Source organism: Agelaius tricolor, unplaced genomic scaffold (genome assembly GCF_023055355.1).
Source record: "Agelaius tricolor isolate 1412-34295 unplaced genomic scaffold, bAgeTri1.0.p SCAF_128, whole genome shotgun sequence".
Classification (NCBI taxonomy): Eukaryota; Metazoa; Chordata; class Aves; order Passeriformes; family Icteridae; genus Agelaius; species Agelaius tricolor.
Genome location: NW_027269388.1, coordinates 87,331 through 106,259, shown reverse-complemented (window position 1 = coordinate 106,259; position 18,929 = coordinate 87,331). Strand labels below are relative to the sequence as shown.

The 18,929-nt window shown below is 60.2% G+C and overlaps 2 protein-coding genes across 14 annotated transcripts in view; both read left to right on the top strand.

The window, feature by feature from the left end:
* Positions 1-6,664, top strand: part of GYS1 (glycogen synthase 1) — a 29,118-nt gene extending 22,454 nt beyond the window's left edge. For all 13 annotated transcript variants that reach the window (XM_071420200.1, XM_071420198.1, XM_071420199.1 and 10 more), the window contains 5 exons: positions 879-1,005; positions 2,066-2,161; positions 4,291-4,454; positions 5,521-5,601; positions 6,442-6,664. In XM_071420200.1, coding sequence (XP_071276301.1) covers positions 879-1,005; positions 2,066-2,161; positions 4,291-4,454; positions 5,521-5,601; positions 6,442-6,621 — 648 coding nt within the window. In that variant the 3' untranslated portion in view covers positions 6,622-6,664. The remainder of the gene's footprint in view (positions 1-878; positions 1,006-2,065; positions 2,162-4,290; positions 4,455-5,520; positions 5,602-6,441) is intronic.
* A 2,869-nt stretch (positions 6,665-9,533) lies between these two features.
* Positions 9,534-18,789, top strand: LOC139586645 (cathepsin D-like). Its single transcript, XM_071420191.1, is given in 9 exon segments — positions 9,534-10,371; positions 11,624-11,747; positions 12,264-12,382; positions 13,006-13,376; positions 14,030-14,206; positions 15,416-15,467; positions 15,469-15,582; positions 16,737-16,835; positions 18,117-18,789. Coding segments are annotated over 9 exon segments (1,224 nt in total). The 5' UTR covers positions 9,534-10,365; the 3' UTR covers positions 18,279-18,789.
* The last annotated feature ends 140 nt before the right edge of the window (positions 18,790-18,929 follow it).

Below are 18,929 nucleotides of genomic sequence, written 5' to 3'. Positions count from 1 at the left end.
GGCTCTGGAGCTCTTCAACAGCAGCAACGACCACCGCGTCAAGGTGGCCCCTGGGGACACCTGGGGACATTGGGGACATTGGGGACATTGGGGGATGTGGGGTTTGGGGGGGTTTTGGGGGGGTTTTGGGGGCTCCGGAGATCTTCAACAGCAGCAACGACCACGTCAAGGTGGCACCTGGGGACACCTGGGCACACCTGGGCACACCTGGGGACACTTCTGAGGGATGGGGACATTGGGGGATGTGGGGTTTGGGGGGGTTTCATTGGGATTTGGGGTGTTTGGGGGGAATCTGGAGGATTTTGGGGTTCTGGGAGGGAATTTTCAGGTTATGGAGTGGGAATTTTGGGGTCCAATCCAGGATTTTGGGGTTCTGAGCATGGGAATTTCGGGGTCCCTTGGAGGATTTGGGGGTTCTGGGTGGGAATTTTTGTGTTCTGGGATGGGAATTTTGGGGTTCTGGGGTGGGAATTTCGAGATCCAACCCAGGGCTTTGTGCTTCTGGGGTGGGAATTTCAGTGCCCAATCCAGGATTTTGGGGTTCTCGGAGGGAATTTTTGTGTTCTGGGGGAGGGAATTTTGGGGTCCAGGGCAGGATTTTGGGGTTCTGGGATGGGAATTTTGGGGTTCTGGGGTGGGAATTTTGGGATGAGACTTCTGGTGTCCAACCCAGGATTTTGGTGTTCTGGGGTGGGAATTTTGGTGTCCAATCCAGGATTTTGGGGTTCTGGGGTGGAAATTCCGAGATCCAACCCAGGGCTTTGTGGTTCTGGGGTGGAAATTCCGATGCCCAGCCCAGGATTTTTGTGTTCTGGAGTGGGAATTTCGGGTTCCAACCCAGAATCTCGGGGTTCACCCCCCGTTTCCCCCTCCCCAAGATCATCTTCCACCCCGAGTTCCTGTCCTCCACCAGCCCCCTGCTGCCCGTGGACTACGAGGAGTTCGTCCGTGGCTGCCACCTGGGCGTCTTCCCCTCCTACTACGAGCCCTGGGGCTACACCCCAGGTAAAACCCCAAAACCCGCCCTGGGCGGGCTCCCCGAGCTCTGGAGACCCCTAAAAACCTAAAAAAACTAAAAAATGCCCCCAAAATACCCCAAAAATCCACCCCGAATCCCCCAGATAGGGGAGAAACCCCAAAAATAGCCCAAAACGCCAAGATACGCCAAAAACCCCAAAAATGCCCCAAAAACTCAACCCGAATCCATCCAGGGTTAGGCCGAGCGCAGGCTGCTCTGGTGAGACCCCAAAAAAAACCCCAAAATTCACAAAAAATACCCAAAAAAACCCAAAATTACCCCAAAACTTCACCCCAAATCCATCCAGGGCCAGGCCGTGCTCAAGCAGCTCTGGTGGGACCCCAAAAAAAAACCAAAAAAACCCCAAAATACCCCAAATCCATCCAGGGTCAGGCCGAGCGCAGGCAGCTTTGGTGGGACCCCAAAAAAACCCAAAAAGCCCCAAAAATACCCCAAATATCCCAAAAAATACGCACCTAAACCCCCAAATACCCCCAAAACCCCAAAAAACCCCAAAATTCACCCAAAAACCAACCCCAAATCCACCCAGGGGTTGGCCATGCGCAAGCAGCTCTGGTGGGACCCCAAAAATCTTCAAAAAAACCCAAAATCCACCCAAAATACCCCAAAAATTCACCCCAAATCCATCCAGGGCCAGGCCGTGCACAAGCAGCTGTGGTGGGACCCCAAAAAAACCCCAAAAAACCCAAAATCCACCCAAAATTACCCAAAAATTCACCCCAAATCCATCCAGGGCCAGGCCGTGCGCAAGCAGCTCTGGTGGGACCCCAAAAAAACCCAAAATCCCCCAAAAAATGCCCCAAAAATTCACCCTAAATCCATCCAGGGCCAGGCCGTGCGCAAGCAGCTCTGGTGGGACCCCAAAAAAACCCCAAAATATCCCAAAATAACCCAAAACTTCACCCCAAATCCATCCAGGGCTTGGCTGTGCACAAGCAGCTCTGGTGGGACCCCAAAAAAACCCCCAAATGCCCCAAAATCCCCCCAAAAAGCCCCAAAATGTGACCTTTGCCCCCCGGTCCCCAGCCGAGTGCACGGTCATGGGCATCCCCAGCGTCTCCACCAACCTGTCGGGCTTCGGCTGCTTCATGGAGGAGCACATCGCCGACCCTTCGGCCTACGGTCAGCGGGGGCACCCCCAAATCCTGGGGGGACCCCAAAATCCGGGGGGGGACCCCAAAATCCTGGGGGGGACCCAAAAAACCTGGGAGGTCCCCATGTCCCCAACACCTGGACCAAACACCTGGGAGGGACCCAAAATCCAGGGGGGGGGCCCAAAATCTGGGGAGACCCCAAAACTCCTGAGGGGGACCCCAAAAACCTGGGGGGTTCATCAAAATCTGGGGGAGACCCCAAAACTCTTGGGGGGGACCCAAAAAACCTGGGGTGTCCCCATGTCCCCAACACCTGGACCAAACACCTGGGAGGGACCCAAAATCCAGGGGGGGGGCCCAAAATCTGGGGGGACCCCAAAACTCCTGGGGGGTCACCAAAATCTGGGGGGGTCACCAAAATCTGGGGGAGACCCCAAAACTCCTGGGGGGGACCCAAAAAACCAGGGGAGGTCCCCATGTCCCCTCCATGTTGGAGGGTGTCCAACATCTGGGGGGGTCCAAAATCTGGGGGGGGGGACCCCAAAACTCCTGGGGGAGACCCCAAAATCTGGGGGGGGTCACCAAAATCTGGGGGGGGGTCACCAAAATATGGGGAAGACCCCAAAACTCTTGGGAGGGACCCCAGAAAAACCTGGGGTGTCCCCATGTCCCCAACACCTGGACCAAAGACCTGGGAGGGACCCAAAATCTGGGGGGGGGGGGGGGCCCAAAACCCTGAGGGAGTTCCTCAAGGCCTGGGGGGGGTCACCAACACCTGTCCCTGTCCCCATGTCCCCATCCCTGTCCCCAAATGGTGGCCACCAGGCCAGGGGGCTCCGTGTCCCTGTCCCCGCCCATGTCCCCCGTCCCTGTCCCCATGTCCCTCACGGTGTCCCCTGTAGGTATCTCCATTGTAGGGAGGTGTCCCCATGTCCCCATCCCTGTCCCTGATAATGTCCCCTCAGGTATCTCCATCGTGGGGAGGTGTCCCCATGTCCCCATCCCTGTCCCTGATAATGTCCCCCTCAGGTATCTCCATCATGGGGAGGTGTCCCCATGTCCCCATGTCCCTCACGGTGTCCCCCTCAGGTATCTCCATTGTAGGGAGGTGTCCCTGTCCCCATGTCCCTGTCCCCATGTCCCTGATAATGTCCCCTCAGGTATCTCCATCGTGGGGAGGTGTCCCCATGTCCCTGTCCCTGTCCCTCACGGTGTCCCCTCAGGTATCTCCATCCTGGGAAGGTGTCCCCATGTCCCCATGTCCCTGTCCCTGATGGTTGACAGTGTCCCCTCAGGTATCTACATCGTGGGGAGGTGTCCCTGTCCCCATGTCCCTCACGGTGTCCCCCTCAGGTATCTCCATTGTAGGGAGGTGTCCCTGTCCCTGTCCCTGTCCCTGTCCCTCACAGTGTCCCCTCAGGTATCTCCATTGTAGGGAGGTGTCCCTGTCCCTGTCCCCCTGTCCCTGATAATGTCCCCCTCAGGTATCTACATCCTGGGGAGGTGTCCCCATGTCCCTGTCCCCATGTCCCTCATGGTGTCCCCCTCAGGTATCTCCATCCTGGGGAGGTGTCCCCATGTCCCTGTCCCTGTCCCTGTCCCTGATAATGTCCCCTGCAGGTATCTCCATTTTAGGGAGGTGTCCCCATGTCCCCATCCCTGTCCCTGACAGTGTCCCCCTCAGGTATCTCCATCGTGGAGAGGTGTCCCCATGTCCCTGTCCCCATGTTCCTGATAATGTCCCCTCAGGTATCTCCATTGTAGGGAGGTGTCCCCATGTCCCTGTCCCTGTCCCTCACGGTGTCCCCTCAGGTATCTCCATCGTGGGGAGGTGTCCCTGTCCCTGTCCCCATGTCCCTCACGGTGTCCCCCTCAGGTATCTCCATTGTAGGGAGGTGTCCCTGTCCCCATGTCCCTGTCCCCATGTCCCTGATAATGTCCCCTCAGGTATCTCCATCCTGGGGAGGTGTCCCCATGTCCCTGTCCCCATGTCCCTCATGGTGTCCCCCTCAGGTATCTCCATCGTGGGGAGGTGTCCCCATGTCCCCATGTCCCTGTCCCTGATGGTTGACAGTGTCCCCTCAGGTATCTCCATCGTGGGGAGGTGTCCCCATGTCCCCATGTCCCTGTCCCTGATGGTTGACAGTGTCCCCTCAGGTATCTACATCGTGGACCGCCGTTTCCGCGCCCCGGAGGAGTCGTGTGCCCAGCTCACGGCGTTCCTGTACGGCTTCTGCCAGCAGAGCCGGCGGCAGCGCATCGTGCAGCGCAACCGCACCGAGCGCCTCTCGGACCTGCTCGACTGGAAGTACCTGGGCAGGGTGAGATGGGGGCTTGGGGGGCATCAGAGGGGTCCTGGAGGTCATCAAAGGGGTCCTGGAGGTTCTCCTTGGGGGTTTGGGGGCATCTCAGAGGGGTTTGGAGGCATCTCAGAGGGGTTTGATGGAATCTCAGTAGGCTTTGGAGGTATCTCAGGGGGGTTTGGGGGCATCTCAGAGAGGTTTAATGGAATCTCAGGGGGGTTTGGAGGCATCTCAGAGGGGTTTGGAGGCATCTCAGGGGGGTTTGGAGGCATCTCAGGGGGGTTTGGAGGCATCTCAGGGGGGTTTGGAGGAACCCTTTGGGTCTTGAAGGGGTTCCTGAAGGTTCTCCTTGGGGGTTTGAAGGCATCTCAGTGGGGTTTGAGGGCATCTCAGAGGGGTTTGAAGGCATCTCAGGGAGGTTTGGAGGAACTCTTTAGGTCTTGAAGGGGTTCCTGGAGGTCCTGGATGTTCTCCTTGTGGGTTTGGAGGCATCTCACAGGGGTTTGAAGGCATCTCAGGGTGGTTTGGAGGCATCTCAGGGAGGGTTGGAGGCATCTCAGGGAGGGTTGGAGGCATCTCAGGGGGGTTTGGAGGAACTCTTTGGGTCTTGAAGGGGTTCCTGGAGGTCCTGGATGTTCTCCTTGTGGGTTTGGAGGCATCTCAGGGGGGTTTGGGGGCATCTCACAGGGGTTTGAAGGCATCTCAGGGGGGTTTGGAGGCATCTCAGGGAGGGTTGGAGGCATCTCAGGGAGGGTTGGAGGCATCTCAGGGGGGTTTGGAGGAACTCTTCAGGTCTTGAAGGGGTTCCTGGAGGTCCTGGATGTTCTCCTTGTGGGTTTGGAGGCATCTCAGAGAGGTTTGGAGGAACCCTTTAGGTCTTGAAGGGGTTCCTGAAGGTTCTCCTTGGGGGTTTGGAGGCATCTCAGGGGGGTTTGGGGTCTCTGGGGGTCTCTGGGGTTTTTTTGGGGGTATTTTTGGGGTTCTCTGGGGTGTTTTTTGTGGGATCTCTGGTGGGTTCTTGGGGGGTTTCTGGGGGGTCTCTGGGGGTCCCTGGTGGTCTCCTGACCCCATCCCCCCCCCCCAGTATTACACCTTTGCCCGGCGCATGGCCCTGGCCAAGGCCTTCCCTGAGAACTTCACCTACGAACCCCCCGAGGCCGCGGCTGTGAGTGACCCCAAAACCCTGGGGGGACCCCAAAACCCTGGGGGGGACCCCCCTGAGTGACCCCAAAACCCTTGGGGGGACCCCAAAACCCGGGGGGGACCCCAGACCCCCGAGTCACCCCTTTCCCCCCCTTTTTTCCCCTTTTCTCCTCTTTCCCCCCTTTCTTCCCTCATTTATTCCCCATTTTCTCCTTCTTTTTCCTTTTTTTCTACACCTTTTCCCCCCTCATTTCCCCCCCTTTTTTCCCTCATTTATTCCCCTTTCCTCCCATTTTCCCCCCACTTTTTCCTTTTTCCCCCCTTTTTCCCCTCCTTTTTTCCCCTTTTTTCCCTCTTTCCCCCCTTTCTTCCCTCATTTATTCCCCTTTTTCCCCTTCTTTTTTCCTTCTTTTCCACACCTTTTTCCCCCTCATTTATCCCCCTTTCCCTCCTCATTTATCCCCATTTATTCCCTTTTTTCCCCCATTTTCCCCTTCTTTTTCCTTTTTTTCCACTCCTTTTCCCCCTTCATTTATCCCCTTTCCCTCCTCATTTATTCCCCCTTTCCCCCCTTTTTTCCCTCATTTATTCCCCATTTTCCCCTTCTTTTTTCCCTCTTTTCCACACCTTTTCCCCCCTCATTTATCCCCCCTCATTTATCCCCCTTTTCCCCCTTTTCCCCCATTTATTCCCTTTTTTCCCCCATTTATTCCCTTTTTTCCCCCATTTCCCCCCTCATTTTTTCCCATTCCTCCCCTCCCTTCCCCTTCCTCCCCCCTCCCCAAAACCCCTCAATCCCCTCCCCAAATTTCCAAATTTCCCCCCCCCTTTTTTTTTTATTTTTTTTATTTTTTGTTTTTAGGGTTTCCGCTACCCCCGCCCCGCCTCGGTGCCGCCCTCCCCGGCCCTGTCGCGATTGTCGAGCCCGCGACACAGCGACGACGAGGACGAGCGCTACGACGAGGAGGAGGAGGCGGCCAAGGACCGCGCCAACATCCGCCGCCCCCCGAGCCCCCCCGGGCTGCCCCCGACCCGCAACTGACCCCGACCCCCCAAATTTGGGGAGGGGTCTCCTCCCCCCCCCCCCTCCTTTCCCCACCCTTTTTTTTTTTTTTTTTTTTTTTTTTTTGGGGTGGGGGTGGTCCCCAAAAATTTTCAGTGCCTGAAGCCCCCCCCCCCCCCCGATTTTTGGTGTTTCGTTGTTTTGTTTTGTTTTATTTTATTTTTTGGGGTTTTTTTGGTTTTTTTTGGGGAGGGGGGAGGGGTCTCGTCCCCTCCCCCACCTTCACACTCCACACCCCCTCCCCCTCCCCTCCCCCACCCCCCATGAGGGTGGGGCCGGGGGGGTCCCGCATCCGTCCGACCCCCCCCCGGCGCAGCGGATTAATAAAGGTGCTTCAGAGCCCCCCGAGCCGCAGGGCGCGATCCGGGGGGACCCCCACCCAAATTGGGGGGGGGGAATTTGGGGTTACACACCCCCAAAATATGGGGGGAGTTTGGGGTTACACCCCCCCAAAATATGGGGGGAGTTTGGGGTTATACCCCATAAAATATGGGGGAGTTTGGGGTTACACCCCATAAAATATGGGGGAGTTTGGGGGTTACACCCCCCAAAATATGGGGGGAGTTTGGGGTCAGCACATCCCAAAATATGGGGGGAGTTTGGGGTTACACCCCCCCAAAATATGGGGGGAGTTTGGGGTTACACCCCATAAAATATGGGGGAAGTTTGGGGTTACACCCCCCTAAAATATGGGGGGAGTTTGGGGTTACACCCCCCCAAAATATGGGGGAGTTTGGGGTTACACCCCCCGAAAATATGGGGGAGTTGGGGGTCAGCACACTCCAAAATATGGGGGGAGTTTGGGGTCAGCCCACCCCAAAATATGGGGGGAGTTTGGGGTCAGCACACCCCAAATATGGGGGGAGTTTGGGGTTACACCCCCCCAAAATATGGGGGGAGTTTGGGGTTATACCCCCTTAAAATATGGGGGGAGTTTGGGGTCACCACACCCCTAAAATATGGGGGGAGTTGGGGTCAGCCCACCCCAAAATATGGGGGGAGTTTGGGGTCAGCACCCCCAAAATATGGGGGGAGTTTGGGGTTACACCCCCATAAAATATGGGGGGAGTTTGGGGTCACCACACCCCTAAAATATGGGGGGAGTTGGGGTCAGCCCACCCCAAAATATGGGGGGAGTTTGGGGTCAGCACACCCCTAAAATATGGGGGGAGTTTGGGATTACATCCCCTAAAATATGGGGGGAGTTTGGGGTCAGCCCATCCCAAAATATGGGGGGAGTTTGGGGTCACCACACCCCCAATTTTGGGGTGAATTTAGGGTGATTACCCCCCCTTCCCCCCAAATTCTGGGGGTCAATTTTAGGGTTTCCCCTTTAAAACCTCCCCAAAAATTTGGGGGGGCCCCTCCCAAATTCCGGGGTTGTTTTGGGGCCCCCCAAATTTCTGTTGTGGCGGGAATTCCCCGCCCCCCCCGGATGTGGGGGGCGGTTTTGGGGTTCCCGCGCCCCCTGAGTCACCCCCGCCCCCGCCATTACGTCACCTGAGGGCGTGGCTTCACGAGGGGAGGCGTGGTCAACTAATTTATGGTTTAATAATGGGCGTGGTTTAATTGGGGGGCGTGACCGCCGGTATATTTTAATCAATGAGTGGGCGCGGTTACCCGCATATTTTAACCAAAGAGAGGCGTGACTCTAGGAGTGGGTGTGGCTTATCTCACCATTTGTATGCATTGTGGGCGTGGCTTCGTAAAGCATCCAACGAAGTGGGCGTGGCCTGATGGGGCTTCCCCATTGCTGTCAATGGAATGGGGCGCGGGGTTTGAGGGAAGGGGCGTGGCTTTAGCCGAGGGGGCGTGGCCTGAGGGGGTTTCCCCCGGCGCGCGGGGCGGGGGGGGCGCTCAGAGCGGCCATGGGGGGGCTCGGGGTGCCCAGGGGGGGTCCCGGGTTCGGGACCCTCCCCCTGCTGCTGCTGCTGCTGCTGGCGGCCGGAGCGGGAGCGATGCTGCGGTGAGAGAGCGGGGAGGGGGCCTGGGGGCGTTTGGGGGGTCCTGGGGGGTGTTTGAGGGGTCCTGGAGGAATTTGGGGGGTTCTGGGGGTGTTTGAGGGGGTTCTGGGGGGGTTTGGGGGGGTCCTGGGGGGTGTTTGAGGGGTCCTGGAGGGATTTGGGGGGGTCTCGGATACCCGGGAGTGGATTTGGAGGGGTTATGGGAGGAATTTTAGGGGTCTTAGATACTTGGAGGTGGGTTTGGGGGGGTCCTGGGGGGTGTTTGAGGGGTCCTGGGGGGTGTTTGGGGCGTCTCGGATACCTGGGAGTGGATTTGGAGGGTTCTGGGAGGAATTTTGGGGGTCCCGGATACCTGGGGATGGATTTGGGGGGGTCTCGGATACTTGGAGGCGGATTTGGGGGAGTCCTGAGGGGGTTTGGGACGTCTCGGATACCTGGGAGTGGATTTGGAGGGGGTTCTGGGAGGAATTTTGGGGGTCCCGGATACCTGGGGATGGATTTGGGGTGTCCCGGATATCTGGGGGGGAATTTGGGGGTGTCCTGGGGGAGTTTGGGGGGTCTCGGATACCTGGGGGGTGTTTGGGGGGGTCCTGGGGGGAATTTGGGGGGGTCCCGGACACCTGGATACTCCGGGCTGGGGGTTTTGAGGGGGTTTTGGGGGGTCCCGGATACCTGGGGAGAATTTGGGGGTGGATTTGGGGGTTTCTTGGACACCTGGAGACCCCCAGCTGGGATTATGGGGATTCCTGAATCCCCCGTGTGGGGTTTTGGGGGTGAATTTGGGGTTCCCGGATGCCCCCAGGTGGATTTTGGGGTTCCCGGTCCTTCCCAGGTGGATTTTGGGAGGGATTTTTGGGGCTCCCGGATGCCCCCAGGTGGATTTTGGGGTTCCGGGGTGCCCCAGGTGGATTTTGGGAGGGGTTTTGGGGTTCCCGGATGCTCCCAGGTGTATTTTGGGAGGGGTTTTTGGGGTGCATTTTGGGGTTCCCGGTCCCTCCCAGCTGAGCCCGCGCGGGGGCGGGACCGGTCGGACCCGCTCGGCCCCGGCCCCACCCTCCAGGGCGTGACCCCCCCCGTGACCTCTGACCCCGGGGATGACCCCAGAATTTGGGGGACCCCCCCCCCATTAACCCTTCCAACCCCGAGCGCCCCCCTCATTCATTAACCTCATTAATTAATTAACCTCATTAATTAATTAACCCCATTAATTCATTAACCCCATTCAGCCCCCCCGCCGTTCAGCGCAGCGCTGGCGGCCCTTCATTAGCATCATTAGCATAATTAGCGCCATTAGCTCGTTAGGCTCGTTAAGCTCATTAAGCCGTTAACCCTTTCGTGTCCCCGCAGGATCCCCCTGGAGAGGGGCCCTGGGTGCCCCCAGATTCCTTCATTAGCATAATTAGCTCATTAGGCTCATTAACCCCTTCGTGTCCCCGCAGGATCCCCCTGGAGAGGGGCCCTGGGTGCCCCCAGATTCCTTCATTAGCTCATTAGCATAATTAGCGCCATTAGGCTCATTAACCCCTTCGTGTCCCCGCAGGATCCCCCTGGAGAGGGGCCCTGGGTGCCCCCAGATTCCTTCATTAGCATAATTAGCATAATTAGCGCCATTAGGCTCATTAACCCTTCGTGTCCCCGCAGGATCCCCCTGGAGAGGGGGCCCTGGGTGCCCCCCAAATTCTGGGGGGGGGGCGGGGGCGGCCCCCGCAGCCGCAGTGGGGGAGGGGCGGCGGCGGCGCCCGCGCGGCTCCACAACTACATGGACGTGAGTGGGGGAGGGGCCCTGGGGACATTGGGGACACTGGGGACATTGGGGACATTGGGGGGGGGAGGGCCTTGGGGACACTGGGGACATGGGGGACAGTGACATGGGGACATAGGGAAGGCACAGGGACCTTGGGGACGTTTGGGGGGGTCGCGGGGACATTGGGGACATTGGGGAGGAAAGGCCTTGGGGACATTGTGGGGGGGTCGCAGGAACCTTGGGGACATGGGGACAGGGGTGTGACAGTGCCATGGGGGTGTCACAGGGACCTTGGGGACATGGGGACAGGGGTGTCACAGTGCCATGGGGACATGGAGGGGCACAGGGACCTTGGGGACAGGGGTGTGACAGTGCCATGGGGACATGGCGGGGCTATGACAGTGACATAGGGGAGTGTGACGGTGACATGGGGACACTGGGGTGGCTCCCAGCTCCTTGGGGACGTGGGGACAGGGGTGTGACAATGACACGGGGGGTGTGACAGTGGCTTTGGGACATGAGAGGGTGGGGAACAGTGACATGGGGACATGGGGGGAGCATGGGGGCCTTAGGGACAGGGGTGTGACAGTGACACGAGGATGTCACAGGGACCTTGGGGACATGGGAGGGGTGGGGACATCCGCACCATTCTGGGGACACTGGGGGGTGGTGACACCTCCATGGGGACACTGGGGTGGCTCCCAGAGCCTTGGGGACATGGCGGGCTGTGTGACAGTGACATGGGGACATGGGGGCCACAGAGACCTTGGGGACATGGGGACAGGGGTGTGACAGTGACATGAGGATGTCACAGAGACCTTGGGGACATGGGGACAGGGGTGTGACAGCTCCACGGGGACACTGGGGTGGCTCCCAGCACTTTGGGGACAGGGGTGTGACAGTGACACGGGGGTGTCACCGGGACCTTGGGGGGCAGGACAGTGACAATGACACGGGGACGCTGCGGTGGCTCCCAGCACTTTGGGGACAGGGGTGTGACAGTGACATGAGGACGTCACAGGGACCTTGGGGTCGTGGTGGGGTGTGTGACAGTGCCATGGGGGTGTCACAGGGACCTTGGGGACATTGTGGGGGGGTCACAGGGACCTTGGGAGAATCAGGAGGGTGGGGGACAGTGACACGGGGGTGTCACCGGGACCTTGGGGGCAGGACAGTGACAATGACACGGGGACGCTGCGGTGGCTCCCAGCGCCTTGGTGACCCCCGGGTGACACCGTGTGACCCCCGGGTGACACCGTGACCCCTCCCCCAGGCCCAGTACTACGGCACCATCTCCCTGGGGACCCCTCCCCAGAATTTCCGGGTCATTTTCGACACCGGCTCCGCCGATCTCTGGGTGCCCTCGGCGCGGTGCTGCCTGCTCTACCTGGCCTGCTGTGAGGGGCGGGGCCTAACGGGGGGCGGTGCATGATGGGCGGGGCTTGGAGAGGGGGTGTGGCCTGGAGGGGTGTGGGTTGGGTGTGGGCGGGGCCTAGCAGGGCGTGGTTTGGGTGTGGGCAGGACCTGGTGGGGCGTGGCAGGAGGATGGGTGTGGTTTGGGTGATGGGCGGGGCCTAACAGGGTTGGTTTGGGAGTGGGTGGAGCTTAGCAGGGCGTGGCAGGGAAATGGGTGTGGTTTGGGTGGTGGGTGGGGCATAGCAGGGTGTGGTTGGGGTGGGTTGGACATAGTTTGGGCAGTGGGCGGGGCATGGCAGAATGTGGTCTGGTTGGGGTAGGCGTGGTCTGAGCGTGAGTGGGCGTGGTCTGATGGGACTGGGCATGGTCTGAGGGGGATTGGGCCTAGTCTGATGGGAGCGGGCGTGATCTATGGGAAGTGGGTGTGGTGTGACAGGACTGGGCGTGGTCTGGTTGGACTGGGTGTGGTCTGAGCGTGAGTGGGCGTGTCCCTGCAGGGCTCCACCCCCACTACCAGCCCCTGCTGTCCTGCACCCACCGGGCCAACGGCACCGCCTTCGCCATCAGCTACGGCAGCGGCTCCCTGAGGGGCTTCCTGAGCACCGACACCCTCACGGTGGGGAAGGGTCCCTGGGGAGGGGCCTCAGGGGCTTCCTGAGCACCGACACCCTCACGGTGGGGAAGGGTCCCTGGGGAGGGGTCTCAGGGGCTTCCTGAGCACCCACACCCTCACGGTGGGGAAGGGTCCCTGGGACTGGACATTTGTCAAGGCTGTGTCACTGCGTCACTGTCCCTGTGTCACTGTCCCTGTGTCCCTGTCTCTGTCCTGTCCCCAGTCAGGTGTCCAAAGTCTCGGTGGTCATGTCAATGTCACTGTCACTCTCCCTGTGTCCCTGTCCCTGTCCCCACAGGTCTCCAATGTCTCCAGACATTCACTGAGGCCGTGGCCTTGCCCGGCCTGGCCTTCGCAGCCGCACACTTTGATGGCGTCCTGGGCCTGGCCTACCCCGGTGTCCCTGTCCCTGTGTCACCATCCCTGTGTCCCTGTGTCCCTGTCCCCACAGGTCTCCAATGTCTCAGTGCCCAACCAGACATTCGCTGAGGCTGTGGCCCTGCCCGGCGTGGCCTTTACAGCCACACACTGATGGCATCCTGGGCCTGGCCTACCCCGGTGTCCCTGTCCCTGTGGCACTGTGTCACTGTCCCTGTGTCTGTGTGTCACTGTCCCTGTCCCCACAGGTCTCCAATGTCTCAGTGCCCAACCAGACGTTCGCTGAGGCCGTGGCCCTGCCCGGCCTGGCGTTCGCGGCCCGCGCGTTTCGATGGCGTCCTGGGCCTGGCCTACCCCAGTGTCACTGTCACTGTGTCACTGTCCCCTGTGTCACCATCCCTGTGTCACTGTCCCCACAGGTCTCCAATGTCTCAGTGCCCAACCAGACGTTCGCTGAGGCCGTGGCCCTGCCCGGCCTGGCCTTCGCGGCCGCGCGTTTCGATGGCGTCCTGGGCCTGGCCTACCCCGGCGCGGCCGCGGGCCCCGCGCGCCCCGTGTTCGACAACATGATGGATCAGGGGCTGTTCCGCAACAACGTCTTCTCCTTCCACCTGCGCAGGTACAGGGGCACAGCTGGGCACGGTGAAATGCAGCTGAACGTGTCCCTGAAATGGCCCTGAGCACAGCCTGATTGCATCCTAAATGCAGCCAAAATAATGGATAAATATGTCCAAAATATCCCCCAAATACACCCAAACTAACCCCAAAATACACCCAAACTAACCCACAAATACACCCAAACCAGCCCACAAGTACAGCCAAACTAACCCACAAACTAATCTCAAATACACCCAAACTAACTTCAAATACACCCCAAATACACCCAAACTAACCCACAAATACACCCCAAATACATCCAAACTATCCTCTAATACACCTGAACTAACCCTAAATACACCCCAAATACTCCCAAACTAACCCCAAAATACTCCCAAACTAACCCTCAATTACACCCAAAATAACACAGAAATATACCCAAAATATCCCCCAAATACACCCAAAATATCCCCCAAATACACCTGAAATAACCCCCCAGTTACACCCAAAATATCCCCCAAATCCCCCTGAAATCTCCTCTGGGACCCCCATGGGACCCCCAAATCCCCCCTGAAATCCCCTCTGGGACCCCAAATTCCCTGTGGGACCCCCCATGGGACCCCCAAATTCCCCTTGAAATCCCCTCTGGGACCCCCCCTGGGACCCCCAAATCCCCTGTGGGACCCCCCGAGCCCCCCCTGACGCCCCCCAATCTCCCCTGGGGCGCAGTGGGGCCTCGGAGGGCGATGGGGGGGAGCTGCTTTTGGGGGGCATCGACGAGGGACAGTTCGAGGGACCCCTGCACTACATCCCCGTGTCCCGGAAGAGCTACTGGCAGGTGCACATGGACAGGTGAGACACCCCGAAAAATGCCCACGGATCACCCCAAAAAATCCCCCCAAAATCCACCCCGAAACCCCTCCCAAATTCCCCCCAAAAATTCCCACAGATCCCCCCAAAATCCACCCACAAATTCCCCCCAAAAATACCCACAGATCCCCCCAAAATCCACCCACAAATTCCCCCCAAAAATTCCCACAGATCCCCCCAAAATCCACCCTCAAATTCCCCCCAAAAATTCCCACAGATCCCCCCAAAATCCACCCACAAATAACCCCCAAAAAATACCCCCAACCCCCCCCGAAATTCCCCCCAAAAAATACTCCCAAATTCCCTCAAAATCCACCCACAAATTGCCCCAAATTCCCCCGAAATCCCCCAACAAATCCCCCCAAAAATACCCCCCAAAATCCATCCCAAATTCCACCAAAAAGTCCCCCCAAATTCCCCCAAAATCTCCCCCAAATCCCCCCAGAATCCCCCACCCCAATCCCCCAAGACCCCCACAAATCTCCCATAATCCCCCCCCCAAATTCCCCCAAATCCCCCCAAAATCCCCCTCCAAATGCCCCCAAATCCCCCCCCCAATTCCCAAAGACTTCCCCAAATCTGCCCTGACACACCCCAAAATCCCCTCCCCCAAATTCCCCCAAAATCCCCCCAAATTGCCCCCTGACCCCTGAAACTGCCCCCAAACCCCTCTAACTGCCCCCAAGCCCCCCAATTACCCCCTGACCCCCCAAAAGCCCCCCTTTAACTGCCCCCTGACCCCTCTGAGTGCCCCTAAATGCCCCCAAACTGCCCCCAAATGCCCCCAAACCCCTCAAACTGCCCCTAAATGCCCCCTGACCCCTCAAACCCCCCCTTTAACTGCCCCCGACCCCTCAAACTGCCCCTAAATGCCCTCTGACCCCTCTACTTGCCCCTAAATGCCCCCTGATCCCTTGAACTGCCCCCAAGCCCCCTCTTTAACTGCCCCCCGACCCCTCAAACTGCCCCCAAATGCCTCCAAACCCCTTGAACTGCCCCTAAATGCCCCCTAACCCCTTGAATTGCCCCCTGACCCCCCCTCGAACTGCCCCCAAATGCCCCCAAACTGCCCCCAAATGCCCCCAAACCCCCCCTTTAACTGCCCCTCTGACCCCTCGAACTGCCCCCAAACGCCCCCAAACTGCCCCCAAATGCCCCCGACCCCTCGAACTGCCCCCAAACGCCCCCCAGGCTGTCGGTGGGGGCCCCGGGGGCCGCGGGGTGCCGGGACCCGCCCCTGTGCGGGGGGCGGCTGCGAGGCCATCGTGGACACGGGGACGTCGCTGATCACCGGGCCCAGCGCCGACGTGGCCGCGCTGCACCGGGCGCTGGGGGGGTCCCGCGCCCTGGGCGGGCAGGTACGGCCCCCCCAGACCCCAAAATCCCGGCTGGGGGTCCCCGAGTGTCCCCCCCAGACCCCAAAATCCCGGCTGGGGGTCCCCGAGTGTCCCCCCCCAAAAACCCCAAAATCCCGGCTGGGGGTCCCCGAGTGTCCCCAGTGACCCCTGGATCCCATTTGGGTGGGGGTCCCCGAGTGTCCCTGAGTGTCCCCCCCCAGTCCTATTTTGGGTGGGGGTCCCTGAGTGTCCCTAATGACCCCTTGGATCCCATTTGGGTGGGGGTCTCTGAGTGTCCCTGAGTGTCCCTGAGTGTCCCCCCAGTCCTATTTTGGTGGGGGTCCCTGAGTGTCCCCTGTGGGTAGGGGTCTCTGAGTGTCCCCGAGTGTCCCCCCCCAGTCCCATTTTGGGTGGGGGTCCCTGAGTGTCCCCAGTGACCTCTGGATCCCATTTGGGTGGGGGTCCCTGAGTGTCCCCCCAAAACCCCCAGGTCCCCTTTGGGTGGGGACATTGGGGGGTCTCTGAGTGTCCCTGAGTGTCCCCCCCCAGTCCTATTTGGGTGGTGGTCCCTGAGTGTCCCTGAGTGTCCCCCTTGGACCCCGGGTCCCATTTGGGTGGGGGGCATTGGGGGTCCCTCAGTGTCCCTGAGTGTCCCCACGACCCCCTGGACCTTTTTGGGTGGGGGTGGTGCCCTCGGGTGGGGGTTGGGTGACATCCGGGGTGTCCCTGAGTGTCCCTGAGTGTCCCCTGTGTGTGTGGGTGACATCCATGGTGTCCCCGAGTGTCCCCGAGTGTCCCCTGTGTGCAGGGGGTCCCTGAGTGTCCCCGAGTGTCCCTGAGTGTCCCCTGTGTGCGTGGGGGTCCCCAAGTGTCCCCGAGTGTCCCTGAGTGTCCCCTGTGTGTGTGGGTGACATCCAGGGTGTCCCGAGTGTCCCTGAGTGTCCCCTGTGTGTGGGGGTGACATCCAGGGTGTCCCCGAGTGTCCCTGAGTGTCCCCTGTGTGTGGGGGTCCCCAAGTGTCCCCGAGTGTCCCCTGTGTGTGTGGGTGACATCCAGGGTGTCCCTGAGTGTCCCCTGTGTGCAGGGGGGTCCCTGAGTGTCCCCGAGTGTCCCCGAGTGTCCCCGAGTGTCCCCTGTGTGCGGGGCTGCTGTCCTGACCCGTGTCCCCTCCCCAGTACCTGCTGGACTGTGACAAGGTCCCGTCCCTGCCCAACGTCACCTTCGTGCTGGGCGGGAAGCAGTTCACGCTCAGCCCCCAGCACTACGTGCTCCAGGTGGGACCCTGTCACCTCTGTGTCACCTCTGTGTCACCTCTGTGTCACCTCTGTGTCACCTCTGTGTGTCACCCTTGTCCCTCATGTCCCCGTCCCCAAGTCCCCACCCTCCTCCTTGTCCCAGCTTTGTCCCCGTGTCCCCAAGCCGCTCTGTCCCTCATGTCCCCATCCCCAGCTCCCCACCCTCCTCCTTGTCACCCCTTGTCACCCTCCCCTTGTCCCCATGTCCCCCTGTCCCTCATGTCCCCATCCCCAAGTCCCCACCCTCCTCCTTGTCCCCTTGTCCCCAGGTTTGTCCCTTTGTCTCCAAGTCCCTGCTGTCCCTCGTGTCCCCATCCTCAGATCTCCACCCATCTCCTTGTCCCCAGGTTTGTCCCCAGGTTTGTCCCCAGGTTTGTCCCCTTGTCACCCCCTCAGGCCATCGCCATGTCCCCAAGTCCCCCTGTCCCTGCTGTCCCCAGTTCCCCCTCCCTTCTCCTTGTCCCCACATTTGTCCCCAAGTCCCTCTGTCCATCATGTCCCCATTCGCAGGTCCCCACCCTTATCCCCTTGTCCCCAGATTTGTCCCTTTGTCACCGCCCTCATGCTGTCCCCATGTCCCTCTGTCCATCATGTCCCCATCCCCAGGTCCCCACCCTCCTCCTTGTCCCCACATTTGTCCCCTTGTCACCCCCCTGATGCTGTCCCTTTGTCCCCAAGTCCCCCTGTCCATCATGTCCCCATTCCCAAGTCCCCACCCTCATCCCCTTGTCCCCAGCTTTGTCCCCTTGTCCCTTTGTCCCCCTGTCCCTCATGTCCCCATCCCCAGCTCCCCACCCTTGTCTCCCCTTGTCACCCGCCGTGTCCCTGTCCCCGTGTCCATTGTGTCCCTCATCCCCATGTCCCCACCCTCCTCCTTGTCCCCAGGTTTGTCCCCTTGTCCCCAAGCCCCCCCCGTCCCTCATGTCCCCATTCCCATGTGCCCATCCCCTTGTCTCCACCCTCCAGGTTTGTCCCCATGTCCCTGTGTCCCCCTGTCCCTCATGTCCCCATCCCCTTGTCCCCACCCTCCTCCTTGTCCCCCTGTCCCCAGATTTGTCCCCCTTGTCCCCCTCCTCCGTGTCCCTGTGGTTGTCCCCCACGTGTGTCAGTGGCTTCATGGCCCTGGATGTCACTCGTGTCACCCTCTGCCATGTCCCTGTCCCCGCAGGTGTCCCAGTGGGGGTCCCCCACGTGTGGTCAGTGGCTTCATGGCCCTGGATGTCACTCGTGTCACCCTCTGCCATGTCCCTGTCCCCGCAGGTGTCCCAGTGGGGGTCCCCCACGTGTGTCAGTGGCTTCATGGCCCTGGATGTCCCCCCTCCCTCGGGACCCCTCTGGATCCTTGGGGACGTTTTCCTGGCCCGCTACTACTCCGTGTTCGACCGGGACCAGGACCGCGTGGGGCTGGCACCCAGCAAGTGACACCTGGGGACACCCTGGGGACACCCTGGGGACACCTCGGAACCACCCAGACACCTGGGTCCTCCCTGGGACCACCCTGGGGACGCCTCTGGATGATTGGGACACCCTGGGGACACCTGGAGACCACCTGGGGACACCTCTGGATGATTGGGACACCCTGGGGACACCTGGGGACACCCTGGGGACCACCCAGACACCCTGGGGACACCTCTCGATGATTGGGGACACCCTGGGGAAGTCTCTGGATGATTGGGGACACCCTGGGGACCACCTGGGGACACCCTGGGGACCACCCAGACACCCTGGGGACACCTCTCAATGATTGGGGACACCCTGGGGACACCCTGGGGACACCTGGGACACCCTGGGGACCACCCAGACACCTGCGTCCTCCCTGGGACCACCCTGGGGACACCTTGGGATGATTTGGAACACCCTGGGGACACCCTGGGGACCACCTGGGTGCCCCCTGGATGTCGGGGTCCCCTTTGGGGGGGCTCCAATAAAGCTGCTGGTTTGGGGGCTCCTGGTCCCGCCTGTTTCCTGGGGGGGACCCCAAGTGACAGTGACACCCCCTGCCCACCCAGTGCCTCCCAGTAGCCGCCAGTTCCCCCCCAGTGCCCCCCAAATTCCCCCCATTGATGGGCGGGG